Source organism: Terrapene carolina, unplaced genomic scaffold (assembly GCF_002925995.2).
Source record: "Terrapene carolina triunguis isolate 2854851 unplaced genomic scaffold, T_m_triunguis-2.0 Scaffold211, whole genome shotgun sequence".
NCBI classification, from domain to species: Eukaryota; Metazoa; Chordata; order Testudines; family Emydidae; genus Terrapene; species Terrapene triunguis.
Window position 1 is genome coordinate 11741106 of NW_020664562.1, and position 19628 is coordinate 11760733.

General features: G+C 36.2%; 1 protein-coding gene across 1 annotated transcript in view; it reads right to left on the reverse strand.

Moving 5' to 3' along the window:
* The window catches only part of LOC113407438 (DENN domain-containing protein 1B-like), a 259016-nt gene that overhangs the window by 8369 nt on the left and 231019 nt on the right, over positions 1-19628 (reverse strand). The window contains exons 16-19 of the mRNA XM_026655961.1: positions 18583-18623; positions 17597-17665; positions 14724-14780; positions 13766-13876 (exon numbers count right to left, since the gene is read on the reverse strand). Coding sequence (XP_026511746.1) covers positions 13766-13876; positions 14724-14780; positions 17597-17665; positions 18583-18623 — 278 coding nt within the window. The remainder of the gene's footprint in view (positions 1-13765; positions 13877-14723; positions 14781-17596; positions 17666-18582; positions 18624-19628) is intronic.

Here is a 19628-nt window from a genome sequence, read left to right on the forward strand (position 1 = left end):
GGGAGCATAAGCTTTCGTGGGTAAGAACCTCACTTCTTCAGATGCAACCTCACTTCTTCTTGCATCTGAAGAAGTGAGGTTCTTACCCACGAAAGCTTATGCTCCCAATACTTCTGTTAGTCTTAAAGGTGCCACAGGACCCTCTGTTGCTTTTTACAGATTCAGACTAACACGGCTACCCCTCTGATACATGAACTAGAGCATTGTTCTACATAAACACCAACACAGTGTCTACAATACTTTTTCTTCTCCATGAGTGTCTCTGGGTATATACATTGCAGGTTACCACAAATATGTTTTTCTTCAAGACTGAATGACAAGAAATGTTTTAATTTATGCAGCTAAATTTTGTAGTACTTTTTTCATGGATCTTAGTCTTTTCCACACTGCTTTACCACAGAGAGGAAACATATGGCCCTTAATGACTTACCAGTTGATAACATAAGAATGGGTCCGACCATACTGGGTCCATCTTCTAGCCTATTATCTTGTCTCCCAAAAGTGGCCAATGCCAGATGCTTCAAAGGGAATGAACAGAACAGGACAATCATCAAGAGATCCATCCCCTGTTGTTCAGTCCCAGCCTCTGGCAGTCAGAGGCTAGGGACACCCAAGAGCATGGGATTGCATCCCTGACCATCTCGGCTAACAGCCACCGAGGGATCTAACCTCCATGAACTTATCTAATTTATTTTAACCTAGTTATAGACTTGGCCTTCACAGCATCCCCTGGCAATGTGTTCCACAGACTGACTGTGTGTTGTGTGAATTACTGCCTTTTGTTTGTTTTAAGCCTGCTGCCTATTAACCTCATCGGGTGACTCCTGGCTTTTGTGTTATGTGAAGGGGTAAATAACACTTCCCTATTCACTTTTCCCCCACACCATTCATGATTTTATACACCTCTATGATATCCCACCCCCGTCATCTCTTTTCCAAGCTGAACAGTCTCAATGTTCCATACCTCTAATAATTTTTATTGCCCTCGCTGTACCTTTTTCTATTTCTAATATACTTTTTCTGAAAAGGTATTACTTATTACTGAGTTTTCTATTTTTAAGGGTGAAATCAGGCAAAGAACCCAGACTAAACTTTACAATGGAACCAATATTTAAGCGTGGAACAGAATACTGTACAGTCAATATCTAATGAAACAGTGGACTGCTGACTCGTCAGTGACTAATGCTACTGAAAGTATCTTTTGAAACATATCGTCTTTATGGCTAGCAGCAGTGACACTCAGTTGTCTAAACATTTATCTGTGTTTATCCATTAAAATACCTTGATTCCATAGTATTGGGAATGAATTAATTCTCAATGGAGATTCCCACTGATGTGTCAATTCCAGATAAATTTCTCATTTAATACAAATTGAGGCCTCAATTCTGCAAGTGGCTCTGCAGAGTCCGGTTCTGTAGACACATCAGATTTAGTTGTTGCAACCATAAATCATCTCAGCGATGAAACAAGAAGTCTTCAAGAGAAGAAGGGCTATTCCAAAATGAAGAATTCATTCCATTTTTTTAAAAATGCTTACCAAAAATACAAATAAAAAAAGCAACTGCAACAGGCTTTTTATATGGAAGCATTAATTCCATCAACAGAATAAAATCCCATGGGATTACACTGACTGGCTCCTAGAAACAAACAGTACAAATAGTTTCAAAGAGTGAATGCGTCAGGTTAAAAAAAAAAAAAAAAGGTATGTCTTTGGAAAATAGGAACTGAACAAGCTGATTAGAACTGGCATACGCCACAGGGCTTAACAGTTACCCTTGCCTGGGCTCTTTTGAGAGGTCTTCTGAAACTATTATGGTTTGCCATTACGCTGCACATTAGTGGATACCAGCTGCAATAGCATAGTATACGAAGGCAGAGTATGACACAACATATGCCGATGAAGTAAATAAAAATGAGAGACATTTCTGCCTTTCCCCTTGACTTTCACTCTCTCTTTGGAGATGGATTTTTGAATTTTTATGGGTGTGGTATTATAGGAGGAAATATTTTTTTTTACATCCAATTGGTGAATGCTAACATAAATAAAATGAGATGTACATAAAAATATTTAAAATCTTGATTAAAAATTTAAAAGAAAGAAATATACTATAGGCACATTTCCAGGACTAAACAAGCATATTCACAATCATTTAAGGTACCATGAAATAGCCACTGAGACAAAATACAACATATGTTTTTGAATAGATGACTTTCCTCTCAGAGTTGCAATAAAAATGACTAGGAGGGAGGAGTATGTCCAGACTGCTTTGCAAAAAAGAAAAAATTCTCTTAATAAATTCTAAATGGAGAGCCATAAATCTTTTTCAAAGCTCCACTAGATGAAGTGACATAGTATGTGCACCTGCAAAAGCTGTCAAAGTCATTTAAGAAAACCTTCCATTACTGATGAACCCTGCTGTTTGGAGTTATTTAAGCTTTTAATTTCTGTCTTTTCTGCATTTTGAAGTGTGCACACTTTTTATACCATTTCATAAAAAAAGGGACAGACCTTTGTTTCCTTCCTGATCAGAGTTCTAATAAACAGATCTCTTAAATTCATTACCAGAAAAAAACAAGATCGTAACCCTCCTTTCTTGCTGCACCAAAACTTTATAAAGACTTAATAAACTGTTGTCATAATTTGCTTTATAAAGCAAGTAAAACTTCCTACAATTACTAAACTCATATGGCTCCTTCCAGTTGGTACTGTTTATATAATAAATTTAATAATAAAATCTTCATAAAATTTATATATATATATATATATACACACACACACACACACACACACGTTTCATGCAGTCTACATTTTTCTTATTTTACTTATAAGAGTAAAGTGAAGGTTTCTCTGATAGATATCCTCACCTCTTCTGGCTCACACAAATTATTAACTATGTTATCTTTTCCTTCCTATCTGTGAAATATAGTGTAAATTCCACAAAGAAACAATTTAAGAAATGATCAGTTGGTGGCCTTCATAAGCCACTTCATTGAACCACCCCGTCAAGCTTAACTGGCCTGTACAGAAGCTATGGGAAAGAAGCAATTGTAGCCAGTGCGGGGATGAGTTCAGAGACCCATCTTCAACCCCCAGACGGCATCCTGGTGCCTGATGATGTCACTATAGCATGGGCCATTCACCTATCCTGGAGCCTCTATGGAGCACTGGAATTGGTGGGCTGGTGACATATCTGTGATGCTGTTGCTTCTTCCCTACTGTCAAGACATGTTTCCTTTCATCATTAATATATGTTATTTTAATAAGATTATGACTGCTTAGCCATAATTTTCACAACTCTGTCTTCTCTGGTCTTTGCTTTTTTGGAAAACCTCCATCTTTACAAGGTTTGCTGTCTAGAGGACTGAGGTGGATGCTGGCAACTGTGAATAAAGGGAAGGTTATAGCAGCAACTATAAATATGGACAGAACCAAATAAAATGAGGAAAGTTACAAAAGGAAAAAAGTTCTCTTACATATGATAGTGGTTTCATAAACTTGCTATGATGGCCCCAAAATCTCAAATATGTAGGAGAAATACATAAATACTAAAGGATTTAAAAGTTAAATTGTTACATTTTTGATTGGGCATGAAAGCCAAATCTTTGAAATGTCAGTTTTTTTATTTAATACTGCAACTTTCAGGATCATAACTTTCAGATAATGAGTCCTTATTAATCAGTACGAACACAGGAAGTTTGATAAGGCTACTGCCATTAATTGTCCTCAATGTGTGAAACAAATAAGCTTTTGAAAAATGGCAGCTCAAATATAGTTTCACTTTTACTGACTATTCAATATATCAACATTTAAAGTTTTCAACTGTGTTTAAAATAAAATATGTGAAGTAAAGTTTCCTTCTGGTCTAAGATATGAAAGTTACTCATTTAATATGAGAAAGCTAGATAAGGAAAACTCAATCATCAGAAATTCTATTTCTCACAGTCCCCTCCTTCTCCCATCCTATCCAGCAACAACAATTACAGACAGAAGCAAGGAGGCAAAAAATCAGTTAGTTCAGGGTACTATGTAAGCACTAATCCACCCACTCCTTTCCAGTTAGATACTTCCAGGCTATAGTAAAGGACAATGAGATCATAGGGAAAATACTTTTAGTTACACTCAAGGGCAGACTAGAATGATGCAGGAAATGGGAGGAAAAGAGAAGACTATGACAAATGGGATTACAGTTGAGTAAATTTTCCCTCGTTCAGTATTCCTCTTCCCCATTATACCAAGCAACCACATTTACAGACAAATGATGTCATAAGAAGTGAGCCACGGCAGTTACGCTTACTTGACAATTGTGCTCAGAGCACCTAATAGCCAATACATTTCAGTAGGCAAGGACTAATCCAACTGGAAACGGCAGTTGGGAGGAGATGAACAAATGGTCATGTATCATGTACTTCTGCTCTGAGAGTCTGGAACAGTCCACACTGGCCTCATACAAAATGGCATTTGGCTGTTTGCCCTGGACATAAATTAGTAGGATATAGTTTTTAATCTGCCAAAACTCTGTAGTTTTGGTACCTTTTGCCACTTGTTACCAACACAAACAGGAAACTTCTAAAACTATGAGTGCAAGATAGAAAATGACTTCAAAACTGCAGGGAAAGACTCTTTCTCTGCTGCAGCAAATACAGATAAGGATACAACCTAAGTAAACCAATAGGTTCGTTAACATACAACTCTGAATTAATCCCCAGAACAAACTCAGTGGGAAAGTCAGTGAACTGTCTGGTTTTGAAAGACGCAAACCACCAAAGGAGAAATAATCAGTGAATTTAATTCCCCACTCTCTGTGGGATATCTTGACAGCAACTGAAATGCTACCTTAAGAGAACCTTACTTATAATTTCAGGGATAGGTCTCTCAAAGTTTGAATGTGGTTCCATGAACCACGGGAAATTTGAAAACTACTTGCTGGTATTTAGGAATCTGTGAGGGAAGGGAATAAAGATGCTTTGGGGGATAATGATGAGAATCAATTTCTCTACTTTTAATGGGGCTATGAATAGTTCAGAAGGCTGAAGGATGGACCTGGAGAGAATCAATTTAAAGCAGATGTAAAGGTCTTACAGACCTTTCTTGAAATCAGTCAGAATTAAAACAATACTAGACTGGGAGCTGTAGCCCAGATATTAACAAACCTCCTGAAAAACATGAGGACACAGGTTCCATTTCCAGGGATGATTACTGTTATAGTTAATAGAGGCTCATGTTAAACTAGTTCTCTGTGATGATGTCCTTCCCTTAAAGGTAAACTACTCACCCAAGTAGAGCAAGGAATTAAATAGAGAGAAGGATGTGTGTGTGCCAGGGAATGCGGGTGACAGGAGAGTGAAACTGGTATGTGTGTAGGGAAACACGGGGAAGAAGACGAAATTTGGAGATGCAGAGGTCAGGAGGTTGGGGAACCCGGGATGTACAATCTAGCTGTTTTGTGCTGCTCTGATGATACAAAACAGCTGTAAACCCAGCTTAAATGGCCAGAACACTCAGGTTGCTTTGCACTGCTACTAAGTAGGGTGAAGCAGCCAGAACATATCAGTTAATCTGATCCTAAAATGTTAAAATAAAGAAAAATTGATTTCAGGTTGATACACCATATCTTCAAATCATTAGAAATATTACATGGTAACATTCTCTTTGGGATTTCTGTTAATAGTTCATATACAAAATTATTGCTGTTTTAAAAAAGGGGAAATTACCAGACCAAAAGCTATGTGAAAATAGAGCTAAGGTTAAGAGTAATTTGGAGTAAAAGAGATTACAGGGATGTTGTAATGATTCCCAGAAAAGCATTATACATTCAGAGCCCCAGAGCCAAAGAGACCCTGTCACCTCTGCTGGCTAGAATGTGGGAGGAGGAAGATAGCCTATCAGCACCAAGCTCCCTCCATGGGGAGAAGGGCATCAATCCCAGAGTGGGAATAACTCTTCCAGAAGGGTCATGAGAAGGGTCATTGCCATGAGAAGCTGGGCAACACCCTGATGGTGGGCATAGATTTCATCCAGTATACATAAGCCCAAATTGGGAAGCATGGAGGCTCTGAAAACAAAGAGGGCTGATATGCTGGTAGTTTTGGCATTGATAATATTACCAACCCCAAACATACAAAAGTCATGATTTTTGGGGCCCAATGTTTACAATTGGCTTAAAAATCATGAGGGTTGGTTTTTTACCAAAATAATAGATGTTGGATTCTTTTTATTTCCCTTCTGATTTTTGAAGCCTGCTGAGGCTTCACGTTTTCACACAACCATGAGGACTAGAAACTTTTTTAAAAATGAAAACTGAGATTCCATGAGCTGAGGCTTTAGGAACAGACCCAAATAAGACTCAAAATAAAACCAGAAGAGTTGGCAATATTGCATCAGCTGCAACCCTGTCACGCAGACCTACAGGCTCTGTTAGAGCCTATCCGGGTGAGGAACTCTCAGACTGACTGTGCAATCTAAGAAGCTAATCTATGTTGCGGGGAAATGGAGTTGAGCCTTAGGTGTGATTCCATCATCATCTCAGTTCAGAATCCATGATCAGAAGATTTAATCATGAGGAGGAAATCTTCCTGCTAGTTCCATTTACATTTATCCCTTCCAGCTGCCAACTCTACTAGCTGTAAGATCTCGACAGGAAAGGATTTTTCCTGTTGCTCTTCTTCTCCCTGCTTTTTCCATCAGCCAAACTCATTGTCCTATACCTGAATCACTTCTTTTTTCATTGCTTCCCTCTAACGTACAGGAGGTTAGAGACCAGACAGAAGGGGAGCTGAAGCTGGAGACATAAGGCTGCTCTCTCCATGCTTCTAGGTCAGGAGGCAAAATTAAGTTGGAAAGGAAGCAGATGGATTGGTGTCTTGAATTGACAGAACTTTTGTCTCCTTCCTTCTGCTAGGTGGAGCCATAACACTATCTGTAACTGCTGTTCTTAGGTAGGATGCGAGAAGAGGGATGCATGGCAAATAAAAGTAAGATATAAATATCAATGTAATTTATCTTGATTAGTAGTCTACTCCTAGTTACTTCACTTAATTATCAAATATTGAAGAGCTTCTTCTGATTCTCCACAGCATACTCAGCACAATAGTGTTTCTCTTTCAGAACCTTAAAAGAATCCTTTGTTTGTGCAACACTAAGGTTGTTTTTGTGACAGACTCGCAGCTGAACTGCCTTTTCATTCATTAGTTCCAGAACTAAAATAGATTGCATATGTCAAAAGAATCCACCTGCCAAGCTTTCACTTTCTAGATTTCTCATTTGGATAAAGCTGAGGCAGTATGTGTTGGTGCCTTGGTCCTGAAAAGGCCAACTACTCATCTAAATGCCACAAAGGCCAGCAAGAGCTTCTGGACCAGCTTCCAGGCCCTCCCTTTTTTTGTTTGGAAACTTGATGACAGAGATGGTTCTCAAGTATGGTTTTTCACTGGGGAGGCCAAACCAAAGAAGGGCAGATGTCTTCTATAGAATAAAATGAAACATGAGAGTATAAGTCAATAATGAGTAAAGGAGAAACTTGCACCAGTAATGCAGCTAGTACCATAAGATTTCTTTCTGTTTTGTTAAGATCTTAACAGGAAAAAAAAAAAAAGAATGGGCTAAGAACAGAAGAGAAACAATCAGAGATAAAAATAAAAAGCTTTATAATATCTGCATTGTCTCCTTTTTGTTTTAAATACATCAATTTGCTAAATAAATCACTGAAACAAGGTAGTCCCCCTTCAATATTTTTTCATAATTAATCTCAAGAGTATGGTTATGCCACAAAATATTTTAAGTAAATTAAGGAAACAGATTGTTACTGTTCAGAAAGTACATCTACAAAAAATAAAGATTGTTCTGTTTGAAGGACATGGATATGACAAACATCTATAAGTCTGCATACTCTTTTAGATAAGAATTCTATTGAGATAATGGTTACTGTTTTGTTTCTAAAAGATCTTTTGATATAAAGAGCAAGCATTCACCATATGACACTGGGTACATATAAGCTTGTAGTATATGGGAAGATATCAGGACCACCAGAGGGCACTCTCGTAATTTATAATTTGAATTTTTTGCTGTCTAGGTTTTTCATTTTTAATTAAAAGAAAAGCTGAACAATTTGCAGAATAAAGAGATCTTACTTGACATACAAAGACAAAAAACTGTCCCCGTAAATTAAAAGAAAACTAAAATTGCTTGCAATATTTTCAAATTATGCCCTCTTTTGTTCAAAATATATAATTTACCAATTGACCGAAGTTTATCGCAGAACATATTTTATAGGAAAAGTTTCCCTAAAGATGAAGCACACTATTAAATTACAAATTCAAAACTGCTAATTGTTACTGCATATGACATCTGTCAATTGTAATATTTTATCTACATTACTTTAATTATTCAATGAGGATTAAAGCTACCCAAGATCCATGTAGGATTTTCAGTAGATATGAGGCATGTGGACAGAAGCTATTATTCTGTGTTTCCCAAATGTGATTCCAAACATTCCAGCTGAATCCAAATACAATAGAAAGCATGGAACCACAACTTTTATATTTTTTAAATTATGAAGATGTTCGATTCGTGTTTGATAATGGGACTTATGTCTCCCTCTTTTGCAGTATTTATATTCAGCAGCACTCCAATGGCCCAATTTTGCTCCAATCTCCTCTTCTCCCATTTCCTTTCTATTCCCACCATGACCTGCCATAATCACCTTTTGCCAGGTTGGGAGGGTAGTCAGGTACTGGAGGCTCTTTGCACCTAATATTTGTGTCATTTCTTTGCTAGCCATTGGAGGTGGTATTGATGTATGGGGCATTCGGTATTCTCCTGAAGATGCTGAATGCTGCCTCCTCCTCTGAGACTTGCAATAGCTGTTGAGGAGGAGCCAAAGTACACATTCTATCACTTGAACTGTGTGTGTTCTATTCATTATGCTATATTTATACTAAGTATCTGAAAGTCACATCTATGTTCTGCTTTAAAAAGAAAAGAGAAAGAATACTTTTATTTGGTCAATTCACTTATGTTTGGGGAAAGCAAGATAAAAGATTTAATCTGAACTGGTTTTAGTTACACTTGTTACATAAAGAGGTTTCAATTATAAACGAGATTTTTAAAACACTATATTTAAAATACTGCATAGTCATGACAAGTAGTTCACCTAGTTGCTTTGATATATGTGTAAGTAAAGTAGCAGGGACACATTGGGATTCCCAGTAAATCCACACTTACAATCCAAATGCCCTATTTTTTATTATGGCTACAAGTTACTGCATGCCTATAAGTCTTACGTCTATTTCCTTTGAGACAAGGGTGCATTGGTAGCTTATTAATTATAAAATGAGCTCATAGTTGTTACATAGTACTCTGCAAATCTGCTAGCATGTTTTATAAGCCACTGAATATATAAGGACTATTTAAACCCAGCAATGTTCCCTTTTAAATAAGCCACCAATCACTTGGGATAATGGTTACATATGGTAAAATTACATAGATCATATTCATGAAAACAAACAGATCTTCCTGGTATTCCTCCTTTTTTCTTACTGAAACTCTTTTTTTTGTGTGTGTAGTATTTTAAGCAGTATGGTAGAAACATGGTTGTGTCTGTGTACACTCCCCCGCCCCCACCCCGAAATCTGCACTGCATCAATGCATGTAAAGAAAAGGAATTAAAATGAATTATGAAAAACTGAGTTCTCAGTAGTTTAATTCATGTATTACCAAAAAAATGTTGGTAAATAGTAAAAACAGAGTGTAATTTGCTAATAATATGTGGCAAAATAATGTAAACATGGGCTGAAACAATCTCATGTTTTGCTTTAGTTTGTCGTTCAAAACATTTAACTCGAAATTTCTCATACTATCTCATGTACCTTGTCTACTTAGAATACAGAAAATATCAGAGAAATGCTATTAGTTCAAGGCATGAAACAGTTAACAGTAGTGTACATGCCAAGGTTTTAATAAGGCTTAACAATAAAAAGCTTCAATCCTCTACTTTCACTAGATTTTGTTGTTGTGGTTTTCCCTTGCTTAGGGCAATCCATCTGTTAATGTTGACTTGCAATACAGCTAAGCTCCCGCACACACAAAAAGCCCAGAATAGCTAACCTAAGCAAGAGTGGGCTCAAACATATATGAGAGAGAGAGAACAATTTTTCTAACACTATCTTAGGCTAAGTTGAATTGTGGTTTTTTTTGTTTTGTTTTTTGTTTTGCTTTCCTTGGGAAAGATTTCCCAAATGCTAATTAAAGGAAACCAATATAAACACTATAGTTTGTGATAACAGATTTAATTATTTATCCTCTGATTAAGCTTCAGCAGCTCTTTTACATATCATAATTCATTCTGATTTTTTTTTAAAGTCTATTTTTTTTAAAACAACCACAAGGGCAATGATAAAGATTAGTAAATATTCATTGTTAAAAATGGCTCTGCATTGTGACCAGTGCCGGTATTCTCACTGGGCCAAACTGGCCTTGTTTTCAATAAAACCAGAGAAGAATCCTTTCCCTTGAGCCCTGTTAGGCTGAGGCTGCAGTTGGAACTGTCATCTTCACACAAAAGCAAAGGGGTTGGGTTTTACAAACGCAAAGCCTAATTGGAAGATCTTCATGGCTGTACCCTTGACATTTATTTAAGCCTCATCAACAAAACAGGAAATAACCGTACTAATTAGTAGACCAGCATACAAACTACTATTTGTTGGGGTAAAAAGCAGATTCACATTCTATTGTACAAAATCTCCTGGTAATGAAACAGTCATTAAACTGATCTCTAGAATCAAGAGAACTTCAGCATCATACACTATTTTATAAAGTATTTTTTTTAAATTATAAACAATATTTTTGAATTAATTTCAAATGACTAATTTGACATTTATGGTTTACTGGAAAGCAGCAATGGGGAAATAAAAACTCCCATCAATAGGCCTGACATGAAACAGAAAGTGTAACATTAAATTCTTTATGTTGCAGTACTTTAAAATGACTTACTGTGAGATGGTTGATAATGGGGATGGAGGAGTGGGGGTGTGGGTGAAGCCCTCATTGTCTTGAGGTAAGAAGACTTAAAAATCTACACTGTCTGGGATTTTAGAAGTATTCTCATAGTTGATTTTTCAATGAACCAACCTTTATCCATTATTTAAAATGTATATTTAAATGCATAAGCTACTGTGTGACCATTAGCACTATCTTATTTTTCAGTGACTACAGTGAGATGACAGTGAGCAGCGCCATTTTAGAAACCTGGACAAAAAGATTAATCAGCAGGAAGGAAAGCTCCAGACAAAGCTCTACAATTATGAAGTGTAGCAATGAATGCAATTCATTTGCTTTTAATAATAATATTAATAATAATAAGTAATATAATTTATATAGATGCAAGCTCTCAAAGCCAGCAGTTAGTTCAATGGATCTTGCATTATTGTTAGCTGATGCTAAGAGCCTCCATGTTTAAAAACAGCACCAATTATAACATGTAGGACAGCCTGAGACTCCATATAGATAATGATGTTTTGGAACCACAAAGCCCAGTTTGCATTTTTTGGAACTGTAGAAGACCAAACTTCTTGGTCAGTGATTACAGCTTGTTGTTTCCTGCCTACTGAGTGCATGTGACATTCAGGGTAGAGGATGGGGTGGGGACATGGGTCATGCTGCTCTCTCAGCTCGGCAAAGATATGGACCCATTAGTAACAGAGCTTGTCTTGTAAACAACCCCCCGCTTTTTAAAGAGCATTAAGATTTTCCTTGCTCTATATAGGACAAAAAAAATCTCAGCTGTTCTGACCTGATACACTGTATCATTCTGAAAGAAGTGTATGCTGTTTCACAAATAAAAAGTTGGCTAGTTGTCAGAAAAGATGTACTAAATCTCAGTATTATACGATTGTATGAATGAAAAATCATATAAATGTTTAAGTATTCTACAATAACACAGTCCTTCAGAAGAAACATTAGTATCTAATAATAAAATTTACTTTGGTACAATTTATTGATGTTGACTCCAGTACTAAAATTAAACAGTTAAAGTGGAACAGCAGACAGACCTGACCATGAAGTAAATTAATAAGCTAACAGTTTTTCTATATGTGCAGCATTTAAAAGCATCTGAATGTGCAGACACATATTTTAGCTATATTTGTGTTGTACATTTGCATAAAAGTTTAAGTGAACATATAAACAGATTTGGGTATGTGTTTCTACAGTGTACTGAAAAAAGCAGTGTTATGCGACACAGATGTGGTTAAAGAAAAAGTTTCTGTATATTAGAATGACAGTTACCAATTAAAAATAAATATCAATCTCTGTTATAAATACTACATTTTTAAAATTCTAAATGTATCTGCATATCTTCTGTCTCAACAGTCAAGGCAGGAAATTTAAACTATACAAGGTTCTTGAAAGAAAGGACGCACTGTGTTAGTCTATGTGAAAATACAATGACAGCACACACTTGCCGACTTTAGTATTACTGTATTTAAAAAGAAACCCGAAAAACATGTTACAGAAGAGAATCCACCTGCATAATTAAAATAGATCTGCCTACATTATTTATACCACTGGAACCAATGGCCTCAGTATTACCATACATTTTCTAACATTCTACTGACCATGTCATTAATCTACCCTAATTGTATATTAGTTTCCACAAACACTTTCTATTTTATCAGTCAAAACACCTGAATGCATGGGCTTACAAAATTAGAATTTTATCATAACATTATTATTATATATAAAGTAAAATAGTGTCAATAGTCCGGTAAATTCAACTGTCAATTCGAAGACCTACAGTACACACTTCTTATCTAAGGAAGAAACATTTGTGGTATCGAAAGCAGGAGTTTGTATATATTATTAAAAATATATATTCTTATTCAAAAGAGATCACAAAACCCCGAGACTGTTTATTACTCTGTATAGAATAAAGCAATAATTCAAATAGAATTTGGGCATTCGGGAATTAGTACTGGGCTAAAACCGAGATATTACACCTGTTATAGAGGACCAGACCCATTAAAGGAACTGAGAACAGAAAAACAAGACATCTGACACAGTGTTAGCTAATTGACTTAGTAGTAAATTCACTATATGATAATCAGCTTGAGCAAGGTCTGAATTAAAGGCATGCCCTCTCTCAAAATCAACTGGCTTTAGGTAAAGTATTAACACATACCACTGTATTTTAGGGTTGTAAAAAGACAGTTTATCAGTGAAAATTGGCTTGGGCATACGTGAATATACCAGAATTCCTTTATTCAAAAACTAATATTCATGCTTGATCTGATATGTATGTTTTATGCCTATGAAATTATTTATCTAATGGGAGTCCATAAAAGATACATACTACTAAGTAAACTTTTCAATAGATCACACCTTCAATATTCCTAGCATTTATCTGTTTTGTACTCTTTGTACTTTTAAACAGTATTTATTAAATAATTTTAAATATTTGTTTGAAAATATAGTCCTATATCTAAGGATCAATTGTGATTTCTTTTCCTGGAGACGTACACCTGGCAACCTCATCTCCCTGCTGAATTTCCTATTTTTTCCCCTCCAGGAGGATGATATATGATAAGCCATTCTCTCAACTCTCAAAACAGCATATTATGCAAGCAGTATTATTGTGAATACTACTTATCATATTTCCTGAATACAGATAGTAATAAAGGTATTTACCATAATATTTTAACACATTACTGTAACAGGAAAACAGTTTCCCCCCATATTTTAAGAAAGTGATAGCAAAGGTTTCAGGTGACTTACCTGGGCAAGTCTTCGTTTTTCTGAGTTTCCTCTTTTCTGATTGTGTAAGGTGTACACTGGCGCACACTGTAGTACACCAGAGCTACAAGTTCCATATTCTTCATCACTCTCCTACACAACAGAATAGATTTAAAATCTCATGTTTACAATATTTATCTACATATCCTATGTATACATAGAGTACTAAAAATAATTTTGTTAATACAGATCATTTGTTACTAAATATTTGTCATAAGATCATATCTATTAACAAAATGAAATACAGCATTGCAAAAAGTTAATAGTTATCAAATGCCACAGAGTGAAGTTTTCAAATTAAGCTTTTAGAATGTATATAAAACAATTTAAATCCATTAATGTTTATGAAATTTTTTTTAAACTTTATATTTGAGAAAAGTATAAAATAACATTGAAGTTAGTTCCCCCTTCTCACAAGGATAATCATAAGTGAAGAAATAAAACTCATTAGGAAAACTGTCCTTAAATGCCTAAATCAAGCTTCATTCTGATATTTCTATGTTACTTTTCAAAGTTGAAATGTTTCTCTATTTTAAAACATTAACATTGTGCTCGGATCTTATGAATCCAAAACAGACAACTACACCTTCTGAATTACATTGTACTGCAAGACTATCCTGTCTTAAATTCTCAGCTTGAAGCAAAGGCTTCAATTGTGATATCAAAGCAATCAACTTTATGAAAACATACATCCTGTTAACGTATCTTTGAAGATCTCTGTTGTTCTATGATAAAATATGCAAACAATAAAGAGATTATTCAGTGGATGCATAGAATGACAGATAGTTGCCAGAGGGCTCGTTATGAAAAATGTATTGTTGAACAAAGGGCTAAGCATATTTCAAAAGTCATTAAAAACACAAATCTCATGTGATTTGTAAAGTATAAGCTTCAAACTGATACAAGAAGCAAGGTAAGAAAGTAAAATTGTATTACATACCTTGTGTTTTAACTTACTCCTCACTTCTTTCATTCCCTGCTTTGCATGACTTTTTGCCTAGAAAATTAAAACAAAAGGACTTAACTGGTGGTGCAAGAGATAGGCTTTGTTCAAAGAATATGCTTCATAAGGCCTACTTAATGAGAAATATTTTTTTAAATTTTATGTGATATAAGGATAATAATCTCTATCACTAATTTCACCTGGGCTGTATCAGTTAGCTATACTATGCTAATAACAGTCAGTTAATAAGAATTGTGCATACATGCCTATGTTGTGAAAACACACTAATTTTGCAAATGTATCCTCACCTATTGCTAAAAATGAACCATCCTACTGGTCTCTAGTGTCCATCCCTTTATTTGAGATGGTCCTTTAAATTTGAAGTAGTATTTTAATAGCAACTCATGTTGGAAAACTGTTAAGATTTTCAAGCTCACTGCTATAGTGTTCCAGTCTGGTAACTTGCAAGGCAACATCAATCTTAAAAGAAATGAAGTGGTTTTATATGCAGATGGAGAATTTCTCCAGCGTTGCTGAACAGCGTAGTGCTGATAGTTAGGGGGAAACTGTGTGCATTAAAATAGGCAGCCAAGTCCCATGATTGTTCATGACAATAATTTGCACAGAAAATGGACCCAAGGGCATCCTTCTATTTAGAGATGAATTACCATTCTAGATGACAAGTAATTATATTCTAAATTTTCTACATTTTATTTTTGATAGAAAAAATGCTAACCTGGTCTTAAGAGAAATAGGAAAGTTTTCCTTACATGAACCGCGTTAGATTCAAGTTAACTTTTAGAACCAATTTTCTAAAGTAGCCTTGAAAATTATGCCTATGACTTTTCACATTTAAGGGCGATATATGAAAAACTTCAGACTCTACCCATGAAAATCAGTGACACACACATCTTAATTATTGATTTGGCACCCAGGGAGATGTAGTTTGTGGGGAGAGTTATAAGTGTTTCCATATACAGATGCCCACTGACCTACGCAATTGTTCCATCCCGGAAAGCCTTGTGTAACTCGAATTTTGTGTAAATTGGAAACGTATACCCATACGTTACGCAAAAATTTCCGCACTTGAAAATCCTATTTCTGGCTTACGGAACCTTTTCTGTAAGTGCGAATTTGCGTAAGTCATGTCTTGCGTAACCTGGGGAGCGTCTGTACAACAACTTGGGATAGTTTTGATGGCCAGATTAGGGAACTTTTGAAAATGTGACCCTTAAATCATAAGCTCAGTAGCTCAATAACAAGGCAACAGGGTGCCATGTAGTAGATGCATGCATGTATGGAAGGGGAAAGGGCAAGAGAGGACATATAGGCCTGCTCCTGCACCTTGATCTATGCCTGACCATGCACAGATTCCCACTGAAATTAATAAGGCTTCTTGCACACAAGGAGTCTGCTGATACAGAAAGTTGTAGGATCAGGGACATAATGGGCAAAATGGGTAGCTGGGAGGAAATCATGAAACCTCATCTAAGCTCATGAAAAATAGAGGAGGAGAATAATTTCCTGCTAGCCTGTTAATGAACCATTTTTAAATTATAAATGAGTGGGTGGTTATACAGTACCTTTAATTTATTTACCTGTTTCTTTCCTCATGACTTTTGTAAGAGTTTGAATTGATGTATAATTAAAAATTCTCTTTTTAAGTTTTATTTAAAATCTACTAGCATCACACTGTAGCACTGATTTATTCAGAACTACTTACTATGCATCAATCTAAAGAGCCCTTGGAAAAGCCAAAAGAAAGGCAGAGAAGATTCTTCCCCTGTGTGCTTTGAACCCAATCTTAAAATACTTATTGTGTCATTTCTTACAAACTACCACATTGTTTCTATACCCTGGATATTATAATGTAATTCACATTCTTTATGATCTAGGGATATTTAAAGATCATTTAAAAACTGGACTGCTTGTCAAACTGAAGACATAAAACTAGTTAAACAGCGTGTGGCAAGCTGGGGTGTAAATCTTCACTGCACTAGCCTGCTGCGCACTGCCAGTGTGGACCCTGCTACCATGCACTAAAAGTTCCCTAGAACACTTTGATCCTATTCCTGTTTCAAAGCGGGGTAGATCAAAATGCATCAGGTAACTTTTACATGCAGGTTCATGTAGACAGTTAGCATGTGACATGCTAGAGCGGTGCAGATTTACACCCCAGCTTCATCTAGATGAGCTGTAAATCAAGGGCCAAGAGTGCAAGTCCATAACTTTTTGAATTAGTGCTATTTTATTAACACCATAACAATAAGTTTAAAAGATGCTCATACCCAGATAAGTAATAGTTTGCTTATGGTGGAAGTTTTGGACTGCAATTGTTCCTTGCACACAATATAAATGCTTCCCAACCCACTCTGGATAGGGTACCACTCAGTGTCAAAGTGGAGTCCTTAGGGACATATTGTTATTTACACAAAGACTCCTTTACACCACCTAGAACTGTACACAACATTTATACTGACTTTTAATTTACACTGCCAGGGAGGAGTAAAGGGGCCTTAGTATACTACTAAGTAGTAATGAGATTTAGTATTTTCAGAGTCCATATTTTAAGATCATCAGTTAAGTAGAGGTTTTCAGCTGTATTTCAAATATGTAATAGGTATTCAAATAAGCATCTACTGTATATTTTGAATGAAGCCAAAAATAGCATACTGAACCACTTAAAACAGTAACATAGAGTGGTTATTGTTCCCTCACAAGATAGGAATAAAAGATGAAAACAATTTCTTAGGCTGTAATGTTTTTCTGTAATACATATTGGAACTATACAGCTTTTTCAGTTTTTGACAATAACTGGAGATTGTAGGTGGTTTCTGTAATTTTTTATGCACAGATTGTGTTGATCTTACAAATTTGTATGCTGTCTTCACAGCAGGGCTGGCTTTGGTCATAGCTGTGTTGATTAGTGCACCTCCTTTCTGAAACATACAAAAGCATATTTTAATAACCCTTATAACAAAGATTAAAAGTTAAGACAATAGCAAGAAAAATAAATGACAGGCTGACATAAAATAAAGTAGGAAACTAGTAGCCCTCTTTTTAAATTAGGAAAAATTTCCACAGCTGCATTCTATCTACAACCTGCTGTCTACATCTACACAAGGGTTACAGTATGTCATTATCATGGCTGACACATATTTATCAATGCATTCTAACATAATGACGTATTCTCATACCCATGCATGAACTGTTACCACATTACATGTAATATTGGAAGCTTTCCTTGGCTTATTCATGTATATATTGTATCATTTTAAAAAAACTATTTCTATCACATTGAGGTAATCATGTCTTATTTAATCACAAGAGTTTTGTCTAAAGTACTATATTTTACTAATCCTCCCTAGTAACAATGTTGTGCAACAAAGGTCCTCTGTTAGTCAGACTATGTAAAAACATTATTAACCAAACTGCTGTTTACTAGAAGTGATAAAATTCCTATCAAATCCTAGTACCACACCTAACTCACAGTTATGGAATGTAACACAATACAGTGTACAGAAAAATCCTTGGCTAGATGAACAGAAAAACATTCTGTGCTTTTCAAAATTTGGCATTTATTTTGTGCATGAGACATTTTCTCATTTTTAAACTAATATAAAAATATTGTCATGACAAAGACACTAGTTTATAAAAAAAATATTTAGGTAAAAATAACTTCCTTACTAGTGTAATATGCTTTCTCTGTTACATTAATACAAGGAACACTACACAAATTTAGAGAATGCGGCTAATTGACCATATAAAGTCAAATATCCTTTTAAAGCTCGATGTTCAGTATGCTGACTTTTCCAAAAATAAACAAACTAGTCAAATAAAAATAAAATTGTTATACCTTTACTGTATGCACCCACTGCTGATAAGATCTTGAATTTCCTGAGATGTGAAGGTAAAATAAAATAAAATGGTCAGAAACACATTCAACACATTTTTGGGTGTTCCTGCCCTCTCCACAATACATTTTGTATTAAAAAAAAAAAATCCCATAGATTGTTAAACTTGAGTTTGAATCTTCCAATACTGTGAAGAAGGGAAATCCATGTACACAAAAAGCAAAACTGGGGTTTCCCTATTATGAACCCCTCATTTTCTTTCCAACAGTGCTTCTTTTTCACCATACCCAATTGTTTTCTCTGAAGAAAACTGCTAACTCTGATTCAAGTATGAAGAGAAAGGACAGTTACCTGTTCCGTAACTGGCATTCTTCGAGATGTGTTGCTCCTGTCTATTCCACAGTAGGGGTGCGTGCTTGCCACGTGCACCGGTGCCGGAAGTTTTTCCCTTAGCAGCATCCGTAGTGGGGGAGCACCGCTGCGACCCCTGGAGTGGCGCCAACATATCGCGCTATAAAGGGGGCTGCGTGCTCCCCCCACCCTCAGTTCCTTCTTGCCAGACAACTCCGACAGAGGGGAAGGAGGGTGGGATGTGGAATAGACAGGAGCAACACATCTCGAAGAACGCCAGTTATGGAACAGGTAACTGTCCTTCCTTCTTCGAGTGATTGCTCCTGTGTATTCCACAGTAGGTGACTCCAAGCTATACCTAACGCAGGTGGGTAGGAGTTCTAAATGATAAAGGTTAAGGGTTACCCGGGCAGAGCACCGCCCTACCAAACCCGGCGTCGTCCCTTGCTTGGGAGACGATCGCATAGTGCGATGCAAAAGTATGGACAGAGGACCACGTAGCAGCCCTGCAGATGTCCTGAATAGGGACATGAGCCTATTCCTGTTTCAAAGCTCTCGTCGAATGCGCCTTAACAATAGGAAGCGGGGGAAGCCCAGCCAGGACATAACACTTGTGCGTATGCACGAGGTGATCCAGTGGGAAATCCGCTGGGTGGAAACCGGTTGCCCTCTCATGTGCTCGGCCGTAGCAATGAAA